The sequence below is a fragment of the Arachis ipaensis genome, chromosome B9 (genome assembly GCF_059453495.1).
Source record: "Arachis ipaensis isolate K30076 ecotype BB chromosome B9, ASM5945349v1, whole genome shotgun sequence".
Taxonomy (NCBI): domain Eukaryota; kingdom Viridiplantae; phylum Streptophyta; class Magnoliopsida; order Fabales; family Fabaceae; genus Arachis; species Arachis ipaensis.
The window spans coordinates 28,613,067-28,634,420 of NC_142444.1; the positions used below are offsets into that span (position 1 = coordinate 28,613,067).

At 36.0% G+C, this 21,354-nt stretch overlaps 2 protein-coding genes across 2 annotated transcripts; one reads left to right on the top strand and one right to left on the bottom strand.

Moving 5' to 3' along the window:
• Window positions 1-17,541: 17,541 nt before the first annotated feature.
• LOC148544121 (uncharacterized) lies at window positions 17,542-18,522 on the top strand. The gene has a single exon (XM_088498236.1). The coding sequence runs from the start codon at window positions 17,542-17,544 to the stop codon at window positions 18,520-18,522; it is 981 nt and encodes a 326-aa protein (XP_088354362.1).
• Window positions 18,523-18,527: 5 nt separating this feature from the next.
• Window positions 18,528-21,129, bottom strand: LOC148544122 (uncharacterized). Its single transcript, XM_088498872.1, has 2 exons — window positions 20,233-21,129; window positions 18,528-18,557 (listed from the first exon to the last, which is right to left on the bottom strand). The coding sequence occupies exons 1-2, from the start codon at window positions 21,127-21,129 to the stop codon at window positions 18,528-18,530; spliced, it is 927 nt and encodes a 308-aa protein (XP_088354998.1).
• Window positions 21,130-21,354: the final 225 nt, after the last annotated feature.

A 21,354-nucleotide genomic window follows, 5' to 3' on the forward strand; every position in this document is an offset into this window, starting at 1 on the left:
ACAATATAGTTAATACCAAAATTTCTTTATATATTTTAATAATAAATATACGATGATGATGTTATATGTTCTTATAAGTAAATTGTACAAAAATATTTTTAAAAACATTTAAGTTATTTTTATATAATAAATGTGATAGGTTCCATAAAATTTTTTTATATCATTTGTTAAGAAGTATACGAGATACTTAGCACATAATCTCTATTTTATTGAACAATATTATTATATTAAAATAAATTTCAATAAAAGTGAAACAATGAATTACTGATAGAACTATTTAATTCAATAATAATTAAATAAATATATAAAATTATAATAAAATTAAAATTTAAACAATAAAAATAAAGAAATATAATAATATTATTATAAATAATAAAAATAATATTTTACATTACTTAAATATAACTAAATTTTATATAAATTATAATCTTAAAAATGCTTTTATATATAATATAATTATTAGCATTAGATACTACATATAACAAGAAAATGACAGTGGCAATCAATGATTTTATTACCTGTTATATATAATTACACGCACAATATATATATATATATAGTAAGAGAACATCTAGCATATTTAATTTTAATTTTATCCATAATATTTGATTTAAATTTTAGAATACTCCCGATATTTTAATCTATTTTAATTATATTATTGAAGAGATAACATATGATATGGCAATTTTATGTTGATATGTGATACGGACAGATCTAAGAATTTAGTAGAATAGCTATCGAAAATTAAAATATTTTATATACTCAAATACAATATTATATATTTAGTAGCCAATGAGTTATAGTTTAAATAGCATAGTCTCTCTATATTCAATTAAAAGGTTGCGAGTTCGAGTCTCCTATCTTTGGTAAAAAAAAATATTATATATTTAATAATATATAATCATAATTAATGTTTTCTTTTAATTAAAAAAGTACTAATAAGTGCTTGTTATATAATAAAGGTATCTTAGTTCTTATAATTTTTTTTAATTTTGGATTCGATAAAATATAAAAATTATCTATTTTCTAATTAGTTACTTTGTTGAGTATTATTGTGATAGTAAGTTATATTTTTATGTTCTATGTTATAAAAAAAAATATGCTATAGAATAATATACTCTACAAAAAAAATGCTGGCCGTCGGATTTAGCGTCGAAGAGTAGTGGCAGGTTTATCGGTAGTAACAGCGTCGAATTTGTAAGGTTAAGTAATACCGGCAGATTTACTTTGTAAATTCGCTCGTAATATTTGGAGGAAAACAAAAATAAATTGGCACATCCTTTAGGGTCGGATTTATCATCGAAAATTTGACAGTAAACCCACTTAGTGAAATGCTGCGTTTTAATGACCCGCCATCCGACAATAAATCCGACGGTAACTGAGCCGTAAATTCAAAGCGCGAACCCTCTTTCCCCCCTCCCCTTCTCTCTCTCTCTCTCTCTCTCTCTCTCTCTCTCTCTCTCTCTCTCTCTCATTCGTTTCCTCCCCTGTCTCCAACACCACCATTTGCCACCGCTGAACCCACCGCCATCACAACCCCCTCTCCGTCGCCGTCAACTCACCGCCGAGACCCCTCCCTTCTTCTTCTCCCATTCTTCTCTTTCCCTTTGGTCGCACCTTAGCCCTCGCGAACAACTACCCACCATCATCGCCACCACCTCTGTTCCATCTTCTCTGTCACCGTCGGCAACCACAGAGCCGCTGCTACGTCACCCCCTTTCCTTCTTCTTCCCCTTCCTCTTGTTCTTCCTCTGGCTGAACCACCCTAATTGTCCTAAAGACCATCGAAGCTCCAGCCCTTGCCTCCCCTCGAGCTCACTATCGCCACCGTCTACCAAGTGCCGCCGTGGCTTAGCTCAATCCTTCTTCCCTCCTTCTCACTCTCGGCCACTCTAACTCGACCCCTGTCTCTCTCGTTTTGCTCACTATTACAGGTTTTGTTCAAATTGCTAATTAATATTCTGTATTATTTAGAATTATTATTGGTTTAGGTTATAGTTGTTAATTAGTATTTAGTTAGATTTAATTTTCTGTTAGTGGATTTTAGGTGGTTAGGATAGGTTAGATTAGGTTATTATGGTTTTAAATTGTTGAAAAGTGCTTGGATTATTGAACTGAATTGCTGAATATTGTTGCTAGAGTTGTTTAAAATTGTTTGAATTATATTATTTCACTGTGTTACGGCTATTTTTGCTGAGATTTGATTGCTAGATTATTTGGATTATACTTGGTTGTTGCTGGTTTTGAATTATTTGTTGTTGGTGTTGATTGTAGATTTGAAATTTAGACTGTCAATTGATATTTGATCTTGATTTTTCATGATTGAGGCATTTATTTAATAGTACAAGATTAATTAAGTTGGTCCTTTTTAACCTAATTATATCAACTTTGTATGGTTAATTGGTATTTGAACTTATATTAGGAAAGAATTTCAAATGTTGAACCTAATATTATGGTATTAGCTATAAGAATTACACTCGTATTATTATAATTTATAGTTGATTTGTTGTTCTGAATTTCTGTTAATTGGTATGCTATTTGCAGATATGACGACAGGTTGAAGTGTTATGGATCAGGCTACTGGTCATGGACGTGGTCGTGGTCGTGGTAGAGGGAGGGTTTCTTCTGATACCCCTAGAAATTCTGGATCCTCTCCCTCTACTCCGACTACCCCGGTGACGTCACAGGTTGCGGGTTTATCGGACCAGCCATTCATCAAGGTCCCTAACCCCAATTACGTCTCCCCGTCTATGGCAACAACGCCGCATCCAACCATTCACCATCCTGCTGCCACAGCGACGCCACCTCCAGTGATGAAAGCCGCGTGTAACGACCCAGCTTCTAGCATGTCATGACCAATGCTAGCCACCAGGCGCTACTTCACGGCTTTCCTTGGAGACTCTATACCTTATATTAAGTGTATACATATGAGCCTGTAGCGCTAGTCGAGGTCGCGTGTCAGATATATAGATATAATGAAATAGATAATAGTTAAATAGATAATATATACATGATGCATAGGGCAAAGACTGGGACCCATTTTAACTTGTTTACATAGGTATTTACAAAAGCACCTAACCCTCTAAATGTTTATATAGAGTGAGGGCAAAGACTACTACTACTATTGCTACTATTATAACTACTTCTGGTCATCGATCCTTGGCAGTAGAAGAAACACAGAAGTGCTGTGTAGAAGTAAAAGGAATTGCTCTGACCCTCTGGTAATGCTACTGCTGCTCGCTAGTCCCAAGGCTAAAAACTCAAAGAAGATCTTGCTGGTTTGCATCTGCAGAGTGGAGAAGTAAGGGGTGAGAACCTAAAGTTTTCAGCAGGGTACTACACAGGAAAACCTAAGGGGTTCCACAGCCTAAGTCTAAGACTTCGTGCAGTTAGGTCGGTAATTCACACAAACAAGTACAAGCACAAGTATATAGCAGAATAGTAACCAAGCACAGAATACAAGAAGTAGGGATAAAACACAATCACAGGTATAAGTAAGTAATCACAAACATAGAGAATGCAACAACCAAGTATGATGCATGCCTGGTCCTATGCAAGCCATGAGCTCATGTGTCGGTTGGCTACCTGCAGCCTGACGTTACCCGGCCCAAGTCCGGATATGGCTACTCCACTGGGTCGGTAACGTCGGGCTACAGGTTGACGCAAGGAAGCATGATGGTGGCTGAGTACACCCAGATATTCGAGGACTTGTGTCGACTTTCGAAGGTGTAAAAGTGTATTAAATATGAGGGAGGTCTCAGGAAGGAGATTTTAGCCTTAGTGGGACCAATGAAGATCAGGAACTTTGCTAAATTAGTCAATAAGAGTCAGCTGGCAGAGGAATGTTCAAAGAAGTTGGCAGTTGCATGAGCAAATTGTCGAGAGGCTGCACAACAAAGTTTCGATAGGAGACTAGCCCCTCAGGGTAGAGATTTTAAATATAACAGGTAACAACAACTCTGGAATCAACCTAGAGGCAACCTTCCCATTCGTTTAAATGGTAGTAACAATAATCATGACTTAGGATGGGTACAAGAAGAACAACCTCAGCAAACTTAGGATGGCCTCATATGCTCGAAGTGTGGAAAAAGTCATGGCGGTAGGCCTTGCCGGTTTGATACAAATATACGTTACTACTGCAATAAGGAGGGACATCTGACAAGGGACTGCCGCAAGAGGATTGCAGATAGGGCCTCTAGACCTCATTAATAGGGCAGAGTTTTACCGTGACTACTAACAAGTGCCACTAGACCCGATCGCTTTGCTTGAGGTAAGTGTTACGCTAATTAAGAACCTTAACCATAATATAAGACATAGATGTCCTTATAATTCCTTGTGCATAACTGAAATTTTAAGGGCAACTTTTTCTTTAAGGAGGGTAGAATGTAAGAACCCGGTTTTCGATAAACAGACTTTTTTGGCTATTTTAAAATTTATTTCGCAAAATCTTGAATCGCGGCTCAATAAGAAATAGTGAGGTTGACCCAATGATTAAAAAAAAGAAAAAAAATGAAAATTCAAAAAAAAAGAAAAGAAAGAAAAAAATAAAAAAATAAAAAAATAAAAAGAAAAATGCCATTAATAAGGACAAAATTGACTTTATGAGGGTAATTAATTCTTCCTAAGTCAAGTTTGACTAGTAAATAATAGATATTAGATTACCATTGGTTTATTTTCTCACTAGAGACTTTTTGAGCCGGAAATTCACTTTTAGTGCGCCGAGAAAAACTCTTGTAACCGAAAACTTCGAAACCAGTGGTAAAAATAATTTCTACCTTGATAATTGTGTCCCAAGATTAATATTAGCCATTCATTCATAATTTATTTCTTTAAGAATAAATCTTAGCCATTAATTATTTTACCACACGGTAAAATTTACTTTGAACCGAATTTCTGACTAGTATTCCGCAAACGACTCTTAGAGACCCCAAATCTTCTTACTTACCACCCAAGTAACTTGTCTCTCCTTTTCAGCCTCTGGGCTGAGACTATCTCAGCTTTCACTCCTCTCTGTTGTGTTTTTAACCTCGCGTAACTAACTGCGGTTAACTGTGGATAAGCTCGACACGCAAGCGCTGACCAAGCTTATTCATTGACCAGCCCTTGACCACGAAAATTTTAGCCACTTTTACCACCATAAATTCAGCAAGACTTTGATTTTTTATTTAAGGAAGCATTGGCCACAAAATTCACAAAATGCTTTACACATTTTTACATTCTTTTGACCGAATTTTTGAGAGAGAAAGAGAGATAATTCTTGCACCTATTCTCTGTACCTCAGCCCATATTTCAACTCTTCTTCCATTGTTCTTCATGTGTTCTTCAAGGACTCAAACCATACAAACACAAACTTTTTCCCGTTTTCGATAATCCTTGTGTTTATATCGAAATTTTGGCTAGGTAAACTCTTGTTCATTCTCCTTTTCTTTTATTTTTTACAAAAAGTAGCCATGATGAATTATTACTATCTTTGATGTATAAATAATTCCTCTTGAATCACCCATGGAGCACGCCTAAGGAGTTAGAGAGATTCGAGCTCAAAGTGATTGAATTTTGACGTTCTTGCGACACTTTTGGCCAAAAATGAAACTCACCACCACCAGGTGTATTTCTGCCCTTGTGTGCACGTTTTGCAGTGTGTGAAAGGTTTAATAACTAAATTATATAAGAGGTAAGGGTAAGGATTAGTTAGAGTATGTTTGTATTTGTTTTTGGTGTTCATATGAGCCACTTTGTGGTGATTTTGTGCTTGATTCTTAATTCAGGAAATTCAGTGATGCTTCTCTATTTTTGGACTGTTATTTGAGTAATATATGAAGCTTATTTGTCTCTGAAAATTGTATGAAGCCACTGAAATTATTTGGAGCACTTGGGGTTTAAGTTTCAAGCCTTAAAAGTCACTAAAAGTGGATAAAAATAAAAAACTGCACCCCTGAAAATTTAGCCACTAAATGATCATGAAAGTCACATGTATAAGGGTTAAAAAGAAGTTAAAATTCTGATTTTAATCCTATGGAACAAAGGTGTAAAAGTAAAAAGGGTGTTATGGTCATTTCTGAGTAAATGGGGGTTAAAATGTAATTTAACTGAAAGATAAGTAAAATTTTGAACTTAGTATTAACAAGGATAAATTAGTAATTATATAAATTAATTTGATCAAAATTATAATTAAAATAAAGTTTTAGGCCTAAATAAAAGCTTTAGTAAAAGTTAGAAGTAAAATGTTTAAAAGTGGTAACTAGAATAAGTAAATAAATTAATAAAGGGTAATGATCTTTTAGGTCGTAAGGGTAGAATTGGTATTAATTAAAAGTATTATGGATAATTTGGTCATAGAAAAATATTAGGATTAACCAGGTAATATTTTGACGCTAAATCAGGTTAAACGGTAAACTAGAGTACTTAGAGGCATATTAGTAATTTTAGGCATAAAGTCAAATTAAAAATTATTAATTAATTTAATAGAAGGTAAGAAGGTCTTTAGTAAAAGTATGAGAGTAGAATGATAAAGTAATAACACTAGTGGTGAAAGTGTCACTAAAAGCCTAAAGAAAACGGTAAAAGAGAAGTCATGTACAAAAGGACGAAATTGAAAATTATTAAAGTACTAAGGTAAAATAGTAAATGTGACGAAGGATGAGATTTAAAGGGCAGAGACCGGGAACATGTTTTATTTAAAAAGAAGGGGAGAGAGAAGTCCCTTAAAGATAAAGTTTATTGAGATGTGTCGCAGAAGAAGAAACTGTAAACCCCAAGATGCTAAGAAGTACCTAGCAGAGCGGACTTCCATCCCGCCTGGCCAGAGACTATATGAATGTGGGGATGCCCGCCATATGGACTGCTACTCACTGGGAGCACCTTGTATTTTTGGGCCATTCTTTATTAGTGCCACGATTGTATTTCAGGCACCGGTGCACGACCGACCGAGTGGAGTAGCCATATCCAGACTTGGGCCGGGTAATGTCGGGCTGTAGGTAGCCAACTGACGCATGAGCTCATGGCTTGCATAGGACCAGGCATGCATCATACTTGGTTGCTGCATTCTCTATGTTTGTGATTGCTTACTTGTACCTATGATTGTGTTTTATCTCTGATTCTTGTATTCTGTGCTTGGTTACTATTCTGCTATATACTTGTGCGTGTACTTGTTTGTGTGAATTACCGACCTAACTATGTGAAGTCTTAGACTTAGCCTGTGGAACCCCTAAGGTTTTCCTGTGTAGTACCCTGCTGGGAACCTTAGGTTCTCACCCTTTACTTCCCCACTCCGCAGATGCAAACCGGCAAGATCTTCTTTGAGTTTTCAGCCTTGGGACTAGCGAGCAGTAGTAGCATTATCGGAGGGTCAGAGCTACTTCTTTTACTTCCACACAGCACTTTCTGTTTCTTCTGCTGCCAAGGATCAATGACCAGAGGTAGTTATAATAGTAGCAGTAGTGATAGTACTCTTTGCCCTTGCTCTGTGTAGACTTTTAGAGGGCTAGGAGATTTTGTAAATACCTATGTAAACAAGTTAGGTCCCATACTATAGTGACTCTTGTGAGTCAATTCTTGTTAGTATAAAATACATATTTTCATGAATAAGCAATGACGTAGCGCAGTGTGAATTATGATGTACTAAATGAGCCTTCGAGCATATATGTATGATATTACTATGTTTTCTATATTTTCTATGCATCATGTATATATTATCTATTTAACTATTATCTATTTCATTATATCTATATATTTGACATGCGATCTTGACTAGTGCTACAGGCTCATATGTATACACTTAATGTAAGGTCTAGAGTCTCCAAGGAAAGCCGTGAAGTAGCGCCTGGCGGCTAGCATTGGCCATGACATGCTAGAAGCCGGGTCGTTATACCATGACCCCAGAGTCCTCTCACGGAAGTGAGGCAGCTGATGCCCCTCCACCACCTTCCATCGTACGGTTGACGATTTGGCCTGATGGCGGTGAAAGAGCGGTAGACTGATGGTTTAGAGGTCATAGTAAACTCTCGTTGTAAGTATAGTTACTAAACCAAGCAATCAACCTTTCTTGCAAACGTTTTGGTTGTCGCAAGTAACAAACCCCTTAAATAAATTGATAACCGAAGTATTCAAACCTTGGGTCGTCTTCTCAAGGAACTGCAGGGAAGTATGTTCTTATTATTGGTTATGGGGATTGTAAATTGGGGTTTTGAGAATGAGGAGCGAATGGTTTAATTGGCAATTAAAGTAAATGAAGAACAAGTAATTTAAATGGCAAGTAAAATAAATAAATGACTGTAAATAAAATTTTGGCAAGGTATGAGAAATTAGAGGTCCTATCCTAGCTATCCTTATCAATGATGATGAGAATTGAATCTTAATTCTACTTTGTTAACCTTTACTAAGATAAAGGAAGGTCAAGGGATTAATTGGTTTGATCTTCGAATCCTATTTATTTCCTAAGAAAAGATTGGGATTATTGAAGTTCATTCAATTAACAAGATAACAATTATCATTCATTTTTGAGTTTGATAACTCCTGAATTACTGATTTCTTAACCAAGACCAAAAAGGAGAAAAGTAAATCTACTGGAATAAAAATGTCTTCAGATGGGAATAACAATAATGCAAATAAGAGAAAGCAATATTAAACTGAAATACCTCAAATAACATTAATCCAAAGATGTAATATGTAACATGGAAGAATTCATAAGTTAAATTGCAAAAGTAAATAAAAAGGAATATTGAACCTGATAAAGATATAATCCTGAAAGCGAATAAAATCCTAATTCTAAATCCTAATCCTAGAGAGAGAAGAGAGAGGAGAGAATCTCCCTCTCAAAACTAAATCTAAATCATGAAAAACTAACTAAAGTGGTCTCCTGTGAATGGATGCATTCTCCCACTTCATAACCTCTGATCTATGCCTTCTGGACTTGGATTTGGGCCAAAAAGGGCTTCAGAATTCGCTGGGAGCATTTTCTGCAATTTCTAGTGCGTGGCCTCTGTCACGCGTCCGTGTGGGTCACGTGGTCGCGTCATTCGGAGTTTTCCTTGTCACGCGGTCGCGTCAGTCATGCGGCCGCGTCGCTGCTTCTTCGCGCTTGGCATGCGTCCGCGTCGTCCATGCGATCGCGTGGATGCCAGTTTCTTCACAAACTCCGTTTTATGCTTTCCTTCCATTTTTGTATGTTTCCTTTCCATCCTTTAAGTCATTCCTGCCTTAGAAGATCTGAAATTGCTCAACACACTAATCACGGCATCGAATGGAAATAAAGGCAATTAAAATAATTAATTTTAAAGCATAGGAAACATGTTTTTCACATACATCACATAATGAGGAAGGGAAAGTAAAACCATGCAATTAATATGAATAAGTGGGTGAAGGATTGAATAAATCACTCAGATTAAGCACAAAATATATTATAAAATATGGGTTTATCAGGCGGCACGGGATAAGTATCACTTTAAGTCTTTTATATTTCTTGATTATTGAATTGCTAAAAGTGTCTGATTATTGATTCTAGTTTAGTGGATTTAATTTAGGGTTATAGGTTTGAATGACTAAAAGTGTTTTATGTTTACTAATTATTGAATTGCTAAAAATATCTGTTTACTGATTCTAGTTTAGTGGATTTAGAGATGTAGATTTGAATGGGTGAAAGTGTTTCATGTTTACTGATTATTGAATTGCTGAAAGTATTTAATTATTGATTCTAGTTTAGTAGATTTAATTTAAGGTTGTAGTTTGAATGGCTAAAAGTGTCTCACTTTACTAATTATTGAATTACTGAAAGTGTCTAAATATTGATTCTAGTTTAGTAGATTTAATTTAGGGTTGTAGATTTGAATGGCTGAAAGTGTTTCATATTTATTGATTATTGAATTGTTGAAAGTGTCTGATTATTGATTCTAGTTTAGTGAATTTAGGGTTGTAGGTTTGAATGGTTGAAAGTGTTCCATGTTTACTGATTATTGAATTACTAAAAGTGTTTGATTATTGATTCTAGTTTAGTGGATTTAATTTAGGATTGTAGATTTGAATGGCTAAAAATGTTTCATGTTTACTGATTATTAAATTACTGAAAATGTCTAATTATTGATTTTAGTTTGGTAGATTTAGGATTGTAAATTTGAATGGCTGAAAGTGTTTCATATTTACTGATTATTGAATTGCTGAAAGTGTCTGATTATTGTTTCTATTTTAGTTAATTTAATTTAGGGTTGTAGGTTTGAATGGCTGAAAGTGTTTCATATTTACTGATTATTGAATTACTGAAAGTGTCTGATTATTGATTCTACTTTAGTAGTTTATTGGATTTGTTGCCTGTTGTTCACCGATTGTTGACATTTGGTGCTGTTTAAGTCAATTGTTGATGGATAGAGTTTGTGGCACATTCCAATTATAGACGAAACTCTACTAAAATTTCTATAAAAATCTTTATATATTTTGATTATTTGCTTTTGACATTTTAATTTACATTGCCATATTGGTTTGTTTGTGGATTGTTGATAGGTTTGCACTGAATAACAACTCATGTACTCAGGAGATGACCAACGTTGTCAAGCTTATGTACGACCAACCCTAGCCCAGCTACAAGAAGATCCCCTCTAAGACCAGAGAGCGGTGATTTCAGAAATGAGCGGTAATTAATTTTTTTAGTTTCAAACCTTCTTAGCTAGTTTATATCTTCTATTTTGATTAACTAAATTTAAAGTTTCTTTGCACGTTTGAACCTTATATGGGATGCTGAGCACGACGCCCCTCATTAGGAATATATACAACCATCGAATGGTTCAGCAGCTGCAGCAGATATCGAAGGATGTTAATGAGGGGCGGGACCACCTGACGACTTGGCTCCAACTAGAAATAAAGAAGGCTCTATTAGTTCACTAAAAAACCAATGAGGGGTTCAGGCATCGGCATCTCACCAACAGAGCTAACAGGGCATTGGCCAGATCGTCAAAGTATACCGGCGACTCAGCAACCTTCATGAAAACTAAATCCAGACTGGTATATAGTTTCTTTAATTTTGTTATTAACTTAGTTATATTCTTTTACATATCATTATTGAGAATCTTAATCATATTGTTTCAACGCAACATGTTTAGTCGAAGTTGTTGGATAGCGAGGCGACATTGGCGGAGACGTTCAAGTACACCCACAAGTTGAAAGAGAACAAAGCGAGATTTGCTTATCAGCGGTCTTAGGATCATTTTGTGAGTAAACAAACATTTGATCTTCTGATATAAAATTAGAGATTAATTGTGTGGCTGTCATATTAATCATAATAACATGTGTTTCGTAGGAAGATTATACGCAGAGACTAGATGCTGCAACTCAGCAATCTCAGCAAAGTGAGGAGGACGCCAATGACTCTGCTGCTTCAGTCATCGATCCCGATGCGATTTGGCGCAAGACCACCTCAGCGCTGTACAAGAATTGCGTATACGGGATGGGGTCGTTCTTCGCCAGCAGCCTCCGCACCTCCACGTTGAGACCATCGTCTGCATCTGCCACCAGTCGAGCCGTCGAGTTCGAGGAAGGCTTGGATTTGAGGCTGCAGGTACAGGAGCTAACCCGCAGCCTTCACCAGCAGGCTCAGGAGCCAAACGATTATCGGGAGAGGTATTAGGAGATCCTCACAGTGTGATGGACACGGATGACCTCAGGATGGAATGGAGGGAGCAGCTGGAGCGACTTCAGCAGATGGAGGCTCAGATGGAGGTGTACCAGGCTAAGATGCGTGCAGCTGGCATTATACCTGCTGGTGGCAGCACCGCTACTGGTGGCAACGGTCCTGCTAGTGGCACACAGACATCACCACGTTCTACGCCACCTCATCAAGGCTACAGGAACGATGACGACAATAACTACCTAGATCTTTAGTGATTAGTGTTTTGTTTCATTATTTCATTATATTTATTCGATTTACTTGACTTTTAATTTATTTGAACATTTGATAATTTATTTTAAATAATAGGTTTCTATTATTTATAAATCGATCATTAATTGTGTGAAAAATAAATTTAAATAAAAAATTAAAATTGATCATTTATTTCACAATTTTTTTAAAAGAAAAATTGACATTACCGTCGGATTTACCGAGGAAATAATCCGAAAGGTAATAGTTTGGGAAATAACATATTATGTCGCTAACATTATCGACGGAAATATTCATCGGTAACCAAATAGTTTTTTGAGTAGGTAATTTGTCATAGAATCCGACGGTAATTACCGTCGAACAAAAAAATCTGACGTTAAACATTTACCAGTGAGGTTTATACCGTCCAATTCCTTCTAACGGTAACTTAATTAACGTCGGAATTTTTTCGTCAAAATGGTACTCAACGTTTTTCTTATAGTGATAGAGTATATACCCAAATAAGTCACTAAAAAGTTTTGAATCAGATGTTTTCGTCCCGAAGAACATTTTATTACATTGAGGTTCCTGTACAAAAGTAAGACATATAAGTCTCTATCTTAGTCAAACCATTGTTTTTACTTAGACAAATAGGTCTTCAACAGTGTGATAGAAGAACCTATATGTGCTTGTTTGGGCGCCATTGTCTTGATAAAAAATATATTTTTTCAATGAAAGAAGATCTTTTTTATTTTTAGCATGTTTGGCAAATTTCTAGTAGTAAAAGTAAAAGCACTAGAAAAATAAAAAAAAAACATCTTTTTCGAAAAGCTACAATTTATATCTTTTTTTAAAAGATATGTTTTCCTTAAAAAAAAGATATTTTTATGTAATAAATAAATAAAAAAGTACTTTTATATTGTTCTATCTAAGCATAATCTATTTTATCTATCTATTTTATTATATAAAAATCGGATTTTTACACTTAATGATAGAGCTTACGTGGCATGTTTCTGAGAGTGTTTTCCGATTTATTTTTTTTAATTCTGTAAAGCAAATCAATTATAATTAATTAATGATATCAATTAATTAATTTGATTAGACATTCAAATTTTACAATTAATTATACGAATTAATTAATTTAGTTAATTATATTAATTATTTGATTTGATTGGAGTAAATATCAAATTATTTTAGTAAATAATAAATATGATAACGAAATACATGAATTAATTTAATTAGTATATTTTTTTCAATGTCATCTATTTATACGAAATCATAACGTGTTTTTTACTCATTCCTTCTCTTTTCTCTCTTTCTTTCTCTCTCTCTTGTGTTTAGGGTACAATTTTTGTAATTTATTTAATTTTTATTTCTTTTATCACTACTTATACATTTTATTTTTTTTATATTTTTTAAATATTTTTGTCTATTTTAGTTGTTTATTATTAGACACATATTTTTTTCCTTCTAACTTTTGATTAACAAAAGATATGTGTCTTTTTTACAGTATTTTTAAATAATCTTACTATAATTTTGTTTTGTAATATTCTCTTTTATCATATATATTTTATGTGTTTAAGGAGCTGACTTAAAGTTATAATATGATATATAAAATTATAGTATGATTTACAGTATGCTAAAATATTAGGACATTATCGTATAGATATTTTTGAATTTGTCCATTAAATTCAACCAGGATCTTGAAAATTATGTAATTATGTAATTATTTATTTTTTCATATAATTATTGTATTGGTCATTTACATTAGTGAGACTATTTTTATTATTAATATTTATAAATATACTATTATCTGTATAATTAATTAAATCATCTTATTTATTTAAGTTTAATTCTATTGAATTACTTATTCGAAGTGTCATTGTTATTTCTATTTTTAAAGATTTTTTTTCAATATTATTTAACAATTATAATAACATGATAATAGTTAAAAAAGGACAGAAAAAAAATTTTTTATTATAAAAATAGGACAAAAAGAATAAATTTTGTTTAATAACTTTTTCAAAATATATATATTTCTTATTTATAGATAATTATTGTAAGGCATCAAAAACTCTAACAATTATTAAGAATAAATGATCGTTATAAAAATAATGCCAATTTAAATGATATACAAATAAATCATGCCGAACATAACCTACAACTTAAAAGGGTTACTTATGAAAGAATATAGTTTATAACATTTATTTCTTTTTTACTATTTATTTCAAAAAAAAAATCTTAATTACTTAACGATCTTTATTTTTAAAATTCACTATATATATATATATATATATATATATATATATATATATATATATATATATGTGTGTGTGTGTGTGTGTGTGTGCAATTTTACTCCTTTTTTATGATAAAATTCTACTTGTGATGCTAATTCTTCTAATGATGTAAATGCGGATAATTATATTTTTACTTTTTGATATAATCAATATATTATTAATAATGAATAGTAATTAACCCCTTATATTTTTAATCAAAGAATTTTGACGATAGTTTTTATTTATTGATGTTAATGGTTGATTGTTTCTTTAAAATAAAATGCATTATAATTTTAGGTTATTTTACGATACATAATTAATGTTCATAATACTAAATTACTCTAAATTGTCTATTTTTTATGGTTAGTAGTTAATTCCAAATTGAAAAGATTTTGTTGAATTGTTGAATAGTCCAAGTATAATTGAGGTAGTTAATTTAGTTTATTTGTTTATTAATATATTTGATCGCAAGCATGAATAATAAATAAGACAAAAAAAAAACAATTAAAAAAATAAAATATTAGTAATTACTTAAAATAAATAAAAAAATAAATTATAGTGTATTATTTTATTTAAATTATTAATAATTAGAAGAATAAAAGGTCAGTAATTATTTTAAATAGACATTAAATTTATTTTTATGGTACTAATTTATTTGAATTATTGATAAAATTTTATAATTTTCAGATTTATATCTATTCAATTTATGTATTTTATTCTATTTTACTTTAACAAAAAATTAAAACGTGCCTTTTTAATTATTTTTTTAGAAACTATAGTAAAATTAGTTATATCAATTATAATTAATTATCTATAATTAAACTAATTGATTGTGTTTATTTGTAAGATGAATAACACATAATAATGTGAAATTAATTATAATAAGTTAATAATTAATAAAAAAATAAAAAAAAGACTTTTTTTATTGTCTTTTGATAACTACACATTTTTATTCGTTCACTTTTTCTTTATCTCTTCCTTTCACATTTATTTCTTTTAATTTATTGAACCAAATCAAGTATACTAATTATTTGTATTAACTAATTAAGTTTTTTTTATGAGCCCTTAGAGCATAGGCTAAAAAATTATAAAAAGAAATATTTTATAAAAATTATTGAAAAATAAATATTTTTAAAATGTGTCCTTAAGAGACAACTTAACTAAATTATTTTTTAATTTAATATGTTTTATTCATTCAACTGTATTAATTATAACTAATTAATTATATTTAATTTGATTTTATTAAAATAAATAATATTTCATCATTTAATATTTTATTTGATTCATTAAATTACATCAATCATAACTAATCAAATATTTAATTTAATTAGAATAGATATTAAATTATTTAAAATTTTGTTTGATTCATTAAACCACATAAATATTAAATGATTTAATAAATAATATATAAGGTGATGAAATAAATGAATTTATTTAATTTAATTTATTATCTTATTATTTTATATATATATATATATAAAATAAAACAAGTGTTACGGTGGGTAACCGGAGATTAATGGGCCGGATGGCGTTGGTTGGCCTGAACATATGAAGGAGGTGGCTTTCGAGTGGACCTGGTACTCGGTGTTCCTCCGTCCGACTTGTACGTGAGAAAGAATGGGGGGTGGTACCTGCAAAGACACTCCGATGCCTAAGTTAGCAAGAGTGTGAGCAGGTTAGAGAGTATATTGGAACTTGGTGATACCTGAATGGTGTCAGTGTATTTATAGTGGTGAACCAATAACCACCGCTGAAGTAGTGCCACCTTTTTAGGTGGATAACCGTTCCCATATCTTAGGGAGGTTAAGATATGGCTCTATGAAGTGGTTAGAGAGTTTCTATGGGCAGTTACTCACTCGAATGAGTGTTATCTGCCAGCTGGCTCTCGTATCCGACTTCTTCGGAGCAGGTCGTGTTCAGTACCGACTTCTGGGGATGAAGGCTGGTACTGGGTGAGGGCCAACCCTTAGGGTTGGGCCTTTTTGCTTGGATCCTGGACCTTAATTTTTGGGCCAGGGTATGAACAGTGCCCCTACTCGAGTCCAATTTCCTTTTAGGATTTGGGTTCGAGTATTCAATTCGGGGTCGTAGCCGATTTGCAAGAGAACCGACGTGACGGTTTAAGAACCGACGTGATTTTTCTTGACCTTTCGGTTCTGTCAGTTACGTCTAATCAAGCGTCGTGTCCGTTAGGGGTGTGCGTGGGGATTTAATGGCCTTGGTAACGGTGCATCTTCATTAATGATAGCCCCAGTTTTACCATTATGCCCCTAACGTTCTTATAAATACTTTCCCTCTCTTTCGTTGTTTCGTTTTTGCAATCTTTCAAATTTCCCTTGCATTTGTTCGTGCTGCATTCTTGCGTTTCGAAGGCTTTTACTTCCTCCAGTCTTGATTTCAGACTTAAAGGTTAGCTTTTTCCCCTTCTGTAACATGCTTTCTATTTTCGTGCCTTTATTTTGTAGGTAGGCTGGTTTGTAGGCTTTAGTTCCGTACTCCCTCCCTTTAGAGACCGTGTGTTGATTTTCCTTTTCTTTTTGTAGGTTTCTTGTCACCCTTTTTAAGAAAAGAAAATGGCTTCCGTAGATGTTCTTTCTCAGTGGGTTGATGTCACGGTTCTAGGGGAGGAGCCTTCAGTCGATACTGAGTTTATCACCCACCTTCGTACTCATCATAGAATTTGTACTTCTGAAGAGGATGAGCCGAAGTACGAGTTGGTAGTCCCGGGTCCAGAAGACCGGGTTTGCTTCGGGAGGGCCGACGAGGCGGCCCCTCATTTCTTTTTTATGTATGAGAGTATGGTCACCCGTTTGGGCGTTTTTCTTCCATTTTCAGAGTTTGAAATGTCTGTGTTACGTCATTGCCGGGTTGCTCCCACCCAGCTTCACCCCAACTCTTGGGGTTTTTTGAAAATTTACCAATTTATCAGCCAGGCTTTAGAGTTCCCGACTTCTCTGAGGATTTTCTTCTATCTCTTCCACATGACCAAGCCCTTCAGTGGGTTAAATAATAAGCAACAGTGGGTGTCCTTCCGGGCCATACAAGGTCGGAGGCTTTTTACCCTTTTTGACGAATCCTTTCACGATTTCAAAAACTATTTTTTCAAAGTTCAAGCAATAGAGGGTCACCACCCCTTTTTCCTGGATGACAATTCTTCCCCCTGATTTCCTTTATACTGGTTGGAGGCCTCCCCTTGTGAAAAATATGGTCTTGACGACTTGGATGAGGTGGAGGCGGCCATTGTGGGGTTCCTCCGAGAAGTGTGGGGGAGGGCCCCATACTTGGATACTAAAAAATTTCTCCAGGGGTCGCCGGCCTTTGTCCAGTCACAACTAGGTAGCTTTTTTGCGTTTCTCACTTATTTCCGACTTGCAATTTCTTTTACCGACTTGTCTGACTTTTAGCGACCAATTTGTTTTTACAGAGATGGCAAAGAAAAACGCTCAAGAGTCTTACCAGAGGGTTCAGGAAGCCAAGGCAAAGTCTCGTGCCAGATCTGGTGGTGCTAGGGCGATTGTCTCTCCTTCTCCTCCTCCTCGAAACGTTGGGACTCCCTCCCAACCTATTGTAATTTCTTCCTCTGCTTCCTCTCTGCCACCCCCTTCTGTCCGACCTACTCCTGAACCAGAGCCGAAGAAGCGCAAGACCATAGAGTCTGGCGCTTCTGGTGAGGCGGACGCTCTTGCGTTCGTCCGAAAGAACATCTATCCTCATGCTCGTATGAGTATGGATGATGTTTCTGTTCGGCACTACCTCACCACTGTGGTTGAGGAGAGTCTCAAGACGGCGGGGGTTTGTGGCAAACTCTTAGATATATTTGAGAAGACTCCTATCAGCTCTTTAGGGACGACCTCGAGGGTCGAGGAGCTGGAGGGCAGGCTTCGCATATATCAGGAGCATGAGAGGGAGTTGGAGGGGAAAGTCGCCAAGCTAAAGGAGGAGAGGGATAGCCTCCGGAAGAAGGAGCAGAAGTTGCAAGCCCAATACAACATGGAGGTAGATTTGAGGAGAGCAGCGCAAGCCAGCTACAACAGTTTATTTGCTGATCTTGTGTCTGTAAAGAATGACTTGCTGAATGCTCGGAAGGCCTATACCGAGTTGGAGGACTCTATTGCGGATGGTGCTGATGAGGCTTGGAGGGTTTTCAAGGAGCAGGTCGGAGTCATTGCTCCTGACTTGGACCTTTCTCCTTTGGACCCTGATAAGGTTGTTATTGATGGTGCCATCGTGGATCCTCCTGTCCCCGTGGTGGAGTCCGAGTCTGATTTGAAGACTCGGGGGCAGAGGATCATAGAGTCCCCTCCTCGCTCTAAGGACGCTCCGAGTTCTTCTGCTGCTCCTTCGACTTTCTCTCCAACTCCTGGTCCTGGTGGTGGTGATCCTTCTACTCCTCTTGCAAAGAAGTGATTTGGCTATTGGGGGTCCGGCCTGTGGACCCTCCCCTTTTTAAACTCTTTATATTTATTTGTTGATGTTTTGAACAATTTTTGGCCTTTTAAGGCCGTAAACAAAACAATTTATGATGCCCTTTTTTAATAAGGGTTTAATTTAGCGTTTTAAATAAATGCCCTTTTTGGATAAGGGTTTTGGGTTACCTTATGCGCGCATGCTTTTCTGTTCGTGGTTCTTTTGACTCTTTGATCTTTTCTGGAAAAAACCTTTTCTTTGGGGCTTGCCTGCTTTTCTGAATCTCTTTGATCCTTAAGGCAGCCTTACAACTTTTTCTTAGTTTTTTTCCTATCTCTTTTTGTTATTCCTAGCACTCAATTTTGTTTTATTGAGTTTTTCGTGACTTAGGCTACTTTTGCGATTCATTTTAATTTTACTCGGTTTCGCATTCCGACTTATGAGTCGGACGGCTCCCGAGTTTATCATGATCGACTTCTATAGCCTCTTTACGCCGACTTGTACCTCGTCGTTTTATCCTGACGACCATCTAGGTTGGTTCATGGGATTTTCACGTTTTGTCGAGCTTAAATCGGCGCGTTTCGTAGAAAGGGAATAAAAAGGGAATTTAAAAGAGATATTTAAAATGAAAGAGATCTTTATTAATTGAGGAGGTACCTTATTGCTACTAAGGGCTTTTGATTATTTATTTTCCCTTAGCCCCTACTATGATGCCTCGTTAAAAACCCTTTTCATATTACAAGCATGCCATGATCTTGGTAACTCGTTGCCGTCGAAGTCGGTTACTCTATAATAGCCCTTTCCTAAGACCTCGTTGATCTTGTATGGTCCTTTCCAATTAGCAGCGAGCTTTCCTTCCCCTGATTTGTTGACTCCAATATCGTTTCTGATTAGGACCAAGTCATCTGGGGTGAAACTCCTTCGAATGACTTTTTTGTTGTATCTCGCGGTCATCCTTTGCTTCAACGCTGCTTCTCTTATCTGGGCTTCTTCTCGGATTTCGGGGAGCAAGTCGAGCTCCTCTTTGTGCCCCTGTATATTCCCGATCTCGTCGTGGAAAATCACTCTTGGGCTTTGCTCATTGACCTCTATTGGGATCATGGCTTCTACGCCATAAACTAGTCGGAAGGGTGTTTCTCCAGTGGCGGATTGGGGGGTTGTTCTGTAAGCCCATAGTACTTGTTGGAGCTCTTCAGCCCAAGCTCCTTTCGCATCTTGTAATCTTTTCTTCAGTCCTGCCAGTATGACTTTGTTGGCTGCTTCAGCTTGCCCATTGGCTTGTGGGTGTTCCACCGAGGTGAACTGGTGTTTGATGTTCATACTGGCTACTAGGCTTCTAAAGGTGGAGTCGGTGAACTGGGTTCCGTTATCTGTGGTAATGGAATAAGGTATCCCATACCTTGTGATTATATTTTTGTAGAGGAACCTCCGACTTCTTTGTGCAGTGATGGTGGCCAGTGGTTCTGCTTCTATCCACTTTGTGAAATAATCTATTCCCACTATTAGGTATTTGACTTTTCCTGGCGCCTGGGGAAAAGGACCTAACAAACCCATTCCCCATTTTGCAAAGGGCCATGGGGAGGTGACATTGATGAGCTCCTCTGGGGGGGCCACGTGGAAATTTGCATGCATTTGACACGGTTGGCATTTTTTCACAAAGTCTGTAGCGTCTTTCTGCAAGGTTGGCCAGTAGAATCCAGCTCGGATCACCTTTCTGGCTAATGACCTCGCGCCGAGATGGTTCCCGCAGATTCCACTGTGTACCTCCTCTAATACCTCGGTGGCTCTTGAGGTCGGCACACACTTTAACAATGGTGTTGATATCCCCCTTCTATAGAGAATATTTTTCACCAAGGTATAGTGTTGCGCTTCCCTTCGGATTTTCTTGGCCTCCTTTTCCTCCTTGGGGAGGATGTCAAATTTCAGGTATTCGACTAAGGGGTTCATCCATCCGAGGTTTAATCCGACCACTTCAAAGACTTCTTGTTTGTCTTCCATTTTTACCACTGAAGGTTCCTGGAGAGTTTCTTGGATCAGGCTTCTGTTATTTCCCCCTGGCTTGGTACTTGCTAACTTGGATAGGGCGTCCGCTCTGCTATTTAGGTCCCGAGTTATGTGCGTGACCTCGGTTTCTGCAAAGCGCCCAAGGTGTTCCAGAGTTTTTTCCAAGTATCTCTTCATATTCGGGTCTTTTGCCTGATACTCTCCACTTATTTGGGAGGTCACCACTTGAGAGTCACTGTATATCATTACCTTCGTACCACCGACTTCTTCTGCCAGCTTCAATCCTGCAATCAAGGCTTCATATTCCGCCTGATTATTTGAAGCTGGGAATTCAAACTTGAGGGAAACCTCTATCTGGGTTCCCCTTTCATCTACCAATATTATGCTTGCGCCGCTTCCTGTTTTATTGGAGGATCCATCTACATAGAGTTCCCATGTAGTTGGTTTATCCTCTTGATCCCCTGCATATTCTGCAATGAAGTCGGCGAGGCACTGGGCTTTGATCGCCGTCTGAGTTTCGAACTTCAAGTCGAACTCGGAGAGCTCTATTGCCCATTGAACCATTCTTCCTGCAACATCCGTCTTTTGGAGGATTTGCTTCATGGGTTGGTTCGTGCGGACTCTTATTATGTGGGCTTGAAAGTAAGGCCGTAGCCTTCGAGAGGCTACCACTAAGGAGTAGGCAAATTTCTCTAATTTGTGATACCTTAGCTCAGGGCCCTGTAGAACTTTACTGATGAAATAGATTGGGTGTTGACCGTCCTCGTCTTCTCTTATCAAGGCTGCTGAGACAGCCTTGTCTGCCACGGATAGGTATAGGACGAGGTC